The sequence below is a fragment of the Calidris pugnax genome, unplaced genomic scaffold (genome assembly GCF_001431845.1).
Source record: "Calidris pugnax isolate Ruff unplaced genomic scaffold, ASM143184v1 scaffold320, whole genome shotgun sequence".
Taxonomy (NCBI): domain Eukaryota; kingdom Metazoa; phylum Chordata; class Aves; order Charadriiformes; family Scolopacidae; genus Calidris; species Calidris pugnax.
In genome coordinates this window covers 484,102-491,623 of record NW_015091056.1, presented here as the reverse complement: position 1 = coordinate 491,623, position 7,522 = coordinate 484,102, and the positions used below count along the sequence as shown (strand labels likewise).

General features: G+C 51.2%; 2 protein-coding genes across 2 annotated transcripts in view; both read left to right on the top strand.

The window, feature by feature from the left end:
- Positions 1 to 5,770, top strand: part of LOC106896553 (nuclear receptor coactivator 7-like) — a 9,706-nt gene extending 3,936 nt beyond the window's left edge. The window contains exons 3-7 of the mRNA XM_014956637.1: positions 1,106 to 1,332; positions 1,650 to 1,802; positions 2,293 to 2,388; positions 2,931 to 3,004; positions 3,648 to 5,770. Coding sequence (XP_014812123.1) covers positions 1,106 to 1,332; positions 1,650 to 1,802; positions 2,293 to 2,388; positions 2,931 to 3,004; positions 3,648 to 3,783 — 686 coding nt within the window. The 3' untranslated portion in view covers positions 3,784 to 5,770. The remainder of the gene's footprint in view (positions 1 to 1,105; positions 1,333 to 1,649; positions 1,803 to 2,292; positions 2,389 to 2,930; positions 3,005 to 3,647) is intronic.
- A 581-nt stretch (positions 5,771 to 6,351) lies between these two features.
- The window catches only part of HINT3 (histidine triad nucleotide binding protein 3), an 8,157-nt gene continuing 6,986 nt past the window's right edge, over positions 6,352 to 7,522 (top strand). Inside the window, exons 1-2 of the mRNA XM_014956636.1 lie at positions 6,352 to 6,402; positions 6,925 to 6,986. Of these exons, the coding sequence (XP_014812122.1) occupies positions 6,352 to 6,402; positions 6,925 to 6,986 (113 nt within the window). The remainder of the gene's footprint in view (positions 6,403 to 6,924; positions 6,987 to 7,522) is intronic.

The window sequence follows — 7,522 nt, the reverse complement described above, 5'->3', positions numbered from 1 at the left end:
GTGGGGACGCGCTGGGGAGGGAGGGCGGTTCAGGGTTTCCTGGCTGCTTTGTCGCTGGGCCTCCTGGCTTCCCCTTCCCGTGGCCACCAGCCCCCTCCCTGGGCTCCGCACGCAGCTTTCTCCTTGCTGTGGTGGCACCGAGCCCGGCCAAAGCCCTGTTCATGGGGCCAGGGTCTGTCCCCTGTCCCTCGCAGCACCCCGTGGGCTGGGGGGTCCTTTCATGGACAGACGTCGGGTGCGTGGGGTTGAGTCTCCTTTTAGCTTCCAGCTCTCCGGGAGGAGGTGGTGTGGCTCACCTGTACCTGCTGAAGAGAAGTCTGTGCTTCATTCTGTCAGTATTTAAATTCAAACCTGATGTTAGAAGTACTTTTTTTTTTTTTAAAAAAAAAAAGTTGGACTCACCTTTTAAAATATTACCATGTGCTCTCTTTATAGAGCCTTAAGCGAAGGAATATCTAGAAGTTTCCAAAGAGCTGTTTGATCATTTTCAACTAAGAATGTATTCTTTAAAGATCTTGTCTCTTAGAATGAGTATTTTCAAGAACTTACGTTAACTTGATGATGCTCAAAACCTTACTTAGTGCAAGACAGAACTTGGAACTCCCTGTTTGAGCTGATTTACATGTTTATGTCTTGGCTGCATTCACTTGTTTCAGTTTGTGTCCACAAAAGCCTGTCTGTCAGTAAAGAAAACCAGGGAAAAGCTGCTGTTTGATTAAAAAGGAGAAGCGAAATTTTAAACTTTTTCATATTCTCGTGCATTAACACCAGAGAAAAGAATTAATCACTGCGCTGAGGGAGACCCCGCAGTGCCTGTGCCCCTCACCTCCCATAGGACCCCCAGCTCCGGCGTGGGCACTGCGCCTCGGGATGAGGGGCACATCGGCCTCTGACCCAGGGCTGGGTACACCGAGGCCAGCCTTGGGGTGTCATGGGTGCCCCGTGTCCATGAACCCCAAAGAACTGCAGGCTGTGGGAGGTCACCAGGGTGTGAGGAGATCCTGGTTGTGCTGCCTCAAGACATCTCCCAGCTGAGATGTTCTCCTCCGGTCGCGGCTGCCTGGGCTCAACCCAGCCGTCCCTGTGGTGGGTTGGCTCCACGCAGGGTCACGACTGGGGAGAGGGTGTCCTAAATCCATCTGCTGCAGCAGGGGCTGCCAGCCTGGGAGCTGTGGTTCAGGTTGGACGCTTGTTCTCCTGCCTCAGATCATCACTGTGGAAGAAGCAAAACGGCGGAAGAGCGTTTGCAGTTACTACGAAGAGGAGGATGACGATTCTCTGCCTGTCTTAAAGCATCACAGCGCTCTGCTGGAGAACATGCACATCGAGCAGGTACGGCCAGGAGAGCCCCCGCTCCCCCCCAGCCCTGGCGCTGGCTCTGCCGGGGACACACTGCCTTCTGCAGGCACCACCAGCTCCTCCTCGGAGCTTGGGCAGAGCTTGGTGTGATGGGGTGTCCCCGTGCCAGGCCCTGTTGGTGCTGCCCCACCTGGGAACCCCGCTTTTGTGTTTGCAGCTCAGTGCAGCCCCGTGGTGCTGAGCTGCTGGCATTTTGTGGCTGTGTAGCCCCTGCAGCAAGGGGACAGTCAGGGCAGCAGCCCTGGCCCACCTGCCGTGTGTGTGACCATTTCTCTCTGTTGGTTGCCCAGCTGGCCCGGCGCTTGCCCGCCCGAGTGCAGGGCTACCCGTGGCGGCTGGCGTACAGCACCCTGGAGCACGGCACCAGCCTCAAGACTCTCTACCGAAAATCAGCGGCTCTCGACAGCCCCGTTCTCCTGGTCATCAAGGACATGGACAACCAGGTGAGGAGCACTTGTCCTGCGGGGGTGGACTGAAGGGACAGCTTTACCAAAAGGGATGACTACGAAGGGCTAGTCATACCGTGAAGTGATGTCACACCGAAATGAGACACTGGGGGTTTCTTTTATATCTTCTACTGCTTAAAGTAAATGTAAAGGCAGGAAAGTACATCAGCACTAATGGAAATGCCCCTCCCAAGCTTCCTAATTGCCATGAATGCTCCTTTAATAGTGCCCAGGGCAGTATCTTCCCCGAGTTCTGGGCTGAGAGTGCCCCAGACAGGTTTCTGTAGAGGTCCCGTGCTGCCCCTTGTCCTCCGGCTCCAGCCTGCAGGACACAGAGGGTTTGCAGGAGCACTTGCCCCTCTGGTGCACCTCACGGGTTGGTTCTTTGAACATGAAACACCAGCTCAGCTGTTCTTTAGAAAGCATCTTGAAATGTTTGGGGTTTTTTCTCTTGAATTAAAGTGGTTTAATCGTGTTATTCTGGCAGATCTTTGGAGCGTACGCGACACATCCCTTCAGGTTTAGCGACCATTACTATGGCACTGGCGAGACATTCCTCTACACCTTCTGTCCACATTTCAAGGTAAGCGGGTGCTCACTTTCTTAAATAAGATTTTTGGATGCCACTTCTGAAACATCGATGAAATGTTTATGGACAGCGTATTTGGGTGCAGAAGATGTGCTGCCTGTTGGTGAATGCAGTTAATCACTTACTGCTCCAATGCAGTGCGTTAATCAGCAGGGGCTGTAATTATCCAAATGCCGAGAGCAGTCTGTGAGGGTGGGGAGAGGGTTTCAGTGGGCTGAGGGGGCGCAGGGAGGGGTGAGAAGACCCCCTAATGCCCATGGCTGCTGCGTGTTTCAGTATTGCACACATTGTGCCTTTAACAGAGCACCTGTTGATTCAGAGGTACAAGCAGAATTTCAAAAGGATTAGGATGCCTTGTTTATAGTTTAAATTGTATATTGTTCCTCTGCTTTCTGCCTATTTCCTCCTTCTTCTCCCCCTTCAAGAAAAAAATGAAATAAAATATGACCACAGCAAAAAGCACCTGCTAAGAGTCAGTCCCAGTAGTTTTCGAGTGCAGGAATCCTCACAGTCCAAATGTATCTGGTTCCCCCCAGGTGTTCAAATGGAGTGGCGAGAACACCTACTTCATCAATGGAGACACCAGCTCTCTGGAGCTGGGAGGAGGAGGGTGAGTGAATGTCTGGGTTTCCATTCTGGGGTGACTTGTATTTTAATGAGAATGGGGACAACGTAGTTTCAGGAAAAGGGAATCAGTAAAATGGCTGAACTTTTAGCAAACTGTTTAGTGCAGATAGCACAGTAATCTGATTTCTGTTACAGACCCAGCACTTCCCACTGCTTACAGAGAGTGAATGATGTTGGGCAAGTAAATATTTGGGGTTTTTGAGATGAGAAAAGAGTCAGATGATTTGGGTAGATGCATGCCTCATTGCTGAATAGATTTGCCCCTGGAAGATACTCTCTAAGGGTAGTTTTGCCATCAGCTGCTGAGGTTTCTCACGTGGTCCTTATGAAATGGTCATTATTCTGTAGCTGCACAGAGCGAGGATACAGGCGGTGCCTGTCAGCTCCTAAATTTCCCCGGTCAGTGGGTGTGAGATCAAGGGCTGAGCTGCTTGACTCCAGCCGACTGTGGGCTGCTCCACGGCGTGTGTAGGCATGGTTTGCATTGAGGGGAAGGGGGTGTAGGCACCCCTCCTCCTCCTCCTGAGCCAGAATGGAGCGGTGTCACCTCTGCTGGTGGTACCAGCAGGTTCTGGTATTTGCAGTGTGAGATCTAACCTGGAGGCTGCTGTGTGTTCCCTTCCCAGCGGCCGGTTTGGGCTGTGGCTGGATGCAGATCTGTATCACGGGCGCAGCAACTCCTGCAGCACCTTCAACAACGACATCCTCTCTAAGCAAGAAGACTTCATAATACAGGACGTGGAAGTGTGGACATTTGAGTGAAACGCTGCCTGTCGTAGGGACTGGACCCACGGGGCACGTAAAAGCCAAGGCGACGGTGCCGGCGGCCTCACGACGTCACACGCTTTTCCCTCCAGTTTGTACCAGAGCATGACTGCGCCAAACCCAGTACCCACCCCCAGGAGACCCGCGCCGGGTCCAGGGGCCGCAGGAGGCGGGACGGCGGGAGGTGGGACTGAGCGTCTGTCCTTCCTCCCCACCGAGGGCCCACGCTGCTGGGAACGCTGATGGTGTGTGAGCTCAAAACTTGGCTGTAACTGTGAAAAAGACCCTGTGGGAGAACTATCACTGTCTCGTACATTCCATGTGTATTTATGTTCAGCCTACAAATGCTAACCAAAAATAAAAGGTTACATTACCAAAACCTACAGCATATTGTTTGCCATGGAAAAGAATCACAAATAGGTGTACACAGCACTTAAGGGAACATGTTTTTTTAAATCTTTTTATTTATTATCATTGTATAGCAATCTTTTTTTGTCAATGTATTAGCTATGAGTTTGTTTTCTTTTAATGTTTCAAATCTCAGTTTGAGAAATAATTACCATTCAGGTAGGTTTCTTATGCATTGGCATTCATTCTGAAGCAATTTATTTGATTTCTGAAGTTAATTTTTATATTTTTTTATTTTGTAAATGAGGTTTTCATTTTACCCGAATTAGAGGGTTTGTTTTGTGGCAGAAACATTTGAGTGCATAATCCTGTTTGGGTTGTTTTCCTGAGACGAGGGAGAAGGTGGATGGTGCTTCTCGTTAGCTCTGCTGCCGCGTCCCTCTTCCCAGGCGATGGCTTTGGCAGCCTGTGCCCAGCCTGGTGCTGTCGGGACCCCACAGCCTCACCATGGGGACGGGGGGCTCAGCCCTGCCCGGGGGTGTCCGACTGTTCACTTGGGGCATTTCCCAGGGAGGCCGGGTTTTCTGTATCAATGAGCCACCCGCTGTGCTTCTGTGAGCACCTCTCTGCAAACAGGAGGATAACCGCCTCGTTAAGGAGAAAACACACCTGAGATTGGAGAAGGTGGCGGTTTCCCCAACAGGCCAGGTCATGTTAGTGTAATACTTGTTTTCTGGGTAATTATACATGTGATTTCCTTCCTGAAAAAGACTTGAAGCAACAGGCTGGCTTAAGATTTGACAGGCAACTCAATATTCTTCTTTGTTCTTCATGAAATACCCAGATACCTTTCCCCCTCTCCCCTCGACACTGAAAGCCTGCACGTTGCACGAGGAGTGTTGGTGAGCAGGGAGAGCGTGGCAGGGGACCGGCACCTCCGCTGTTTGCCAAAGAACCCTGCTCTGGCCGGGAGCCGTGGGCTTGTTTCCCTGGTCCAGACCCCGCCAGGGTGGGGAGACCCCCTGCCCTGGGACCCCAGTGTGCCCTGCTGCTGGGAGAGGGGGGTTTCACAACCAGTGCTGGGCTGCCCGCGTTAAACACTGCACCTGAATTTGGGAATGCTATTAACTGAGCGCTACAGCTCCATTCAGCTACTGCTCTTCCCTTTTTGAGTCGATTTAAAAAGAAAACAAAGCAAGCAGCCAAGTGATTTTCCTTTGGAAGCGCTGCTGGCCCCGGCGCTGAGAAGGAGAGCGAGCCCCTCGTGCTGTGGGGCAGCTGTGCCCCAAATAAACACCTTATTGGCGGGGCTGGAAAACATTTTGGGAGTGTCTAACGGCATAACGCTTGGAAAATACCAGGAATGTCTAATAACGTTTGCTCTTTCAGATGGTGGCAGAACACTTAAAAAAAACCCAAACCCACCAAGTTCGACATTTTCCATCCATTTCACTCTTGCTACCTGCAACTTCCCCCGTCGTCCTGTCCGTGTCGGAGCATACCCAAACGCTGTGGGCTGTATTCAAAACAGTGTTGTTCGAGCGAAATCCTGTGACCCTTGAGACTATGACTATTGAATATATGTAATGCAGTGCTATCACAATATTTTCAATAAAGGAATTTATGCATTCAGAAACTTGTTACAGGGGTTTTCTCTTCACAGATTTTAGTACACCTTAAAGACAAAAGGATGCAGCTTAAGTTACAGGTTATACTGAGGGATGCCTGTGCCCACCCTTCAGAAGCGCCATCCAGCTCTGTTGTATTTTAGAAACCTGGCAAAGGAGGTGGAGCTTCTGGTTGGGTTTCTGTGTGAGGTTTTACATTTGTCAGTGTTGGGTTGATGGTTGGACTTGATGATCTGAAAGGTCCCTTCCGAGGTGGCAATTCTGTGACTCTGTGATCTCCTGAAGCAGCTGTGGTCTGAGTTCACACAGAGTGCTGAGGAACACCAGCAGTGGTTAAAGGGCTGAGCTGGCAGCTCCTGCTGCAGTGAGGGACATCATTCCCTCCTCTTTTCTGACCACCCCGTTCCCAGAAGTCAAAGCTCCCTGTACATCATTTGTGTGTGCACCCTGCTTACATTGCTAAAGTCTTCGTGGGTTTTTCTGTCTCTCCAGGCAAGACAGGGCCCACAATGTTTTCAGAGTACTCGGTTCTTGGCTTTTCTCGGTTTTATGGTACACAGAGGTGGTATTAAGAAAAAACAAAGTAGGCATGAAAGGGAACAAGAATGCCATCTGCGAACCTGCTTCGGGTGAAATGTCTGTAAGAATTTTTTTAATGTCAAAGGAAAATTATAGTCAATAGTAATTTTTCTCAGAAAGCAAAAGCCTGTTCTTGCAATGTGAAGCATGTTCTTTAGTGGGGCTGGGAGAAAGGTTTTTGTTTCTGGAGAGTGTTGAATTGTGGACTGACAGTAAGGTGGGAGCATGTGCTTTCCTGCAGGCACAGCTCGCTTGCTCTGAAAGAAAGGCATCTCTGAAAAACCTCAGTCTAAATTCTGCAGCTCATTACCTCATTAAACACTGCAGCCTCTCGTCTGTGGGACAGATAAGTTGTGCCATTTGGGCTGCACGAAGAACATAAAACATTGAAATTCTGTGGTCAGGGATTCTGCAGCTCTCCTCTAGTGAAGTGCAAACGGTTTGAAATGCAAATTATTAAGAAAGCATTTTTAGAACTTGCAGCTAGCTACCAGTTAGACATACCCTCTGTCGGCTCTGGAAGGAGGTGATTCAAATAAGCTCAGAACGTGTTCATTTTGTTCCTGGTTTCTCCCTTTTTTAGTGCAAACCCGGGGTGAGCGGAGCAGCGTTCTCACTGCTGCTGGGGGGCATCGGTAACGCCGAGTGTGTGGCTGGAGCTTTGCTGCCACACATCAAGGGCCTTTGGCATTTTACCTGCCCGGAGGAGCCTGTCCCCATGAGGGGTGAATCCGAGAAGGCACGCGGCCCTGCCTGGCCTGTGCTAATTAAAGTAATTGGGGTTCATGTCAGAGTTCTGTGGAGCAGGGTGATGTCTGCAGCCTCCCGCCATGGCCTGCGGCCTCTGCCGCTGAGAGGAGGGGGTAGCCAGGGGGGATCGGCCTCTGCTCCCAAGGAACAGGCGATGGACAAGAGGAGATGGCCCCAAGTTGTGCCAGGGGAGGGTTAGGATGGAAATTGGGGAAAAATTCTGCACGGAAAGGGCTGTGAAGCCTTGGAATGGGCTGCCCGGGGGGATCCCTCCCCCGGAGGGATTTACGAGCCGGCGGGCGCGGTGCTGAGGGACACGGTTCGGTGCCGGTTTGACGGCGTTGGGGCGATGGTTGGACTCCATGAGCTTAATCCGGCCGGCCCCTTATCGCCGTCCCTGCCGCGGCCGCCATCTCCCCCCTCCCCTCCCC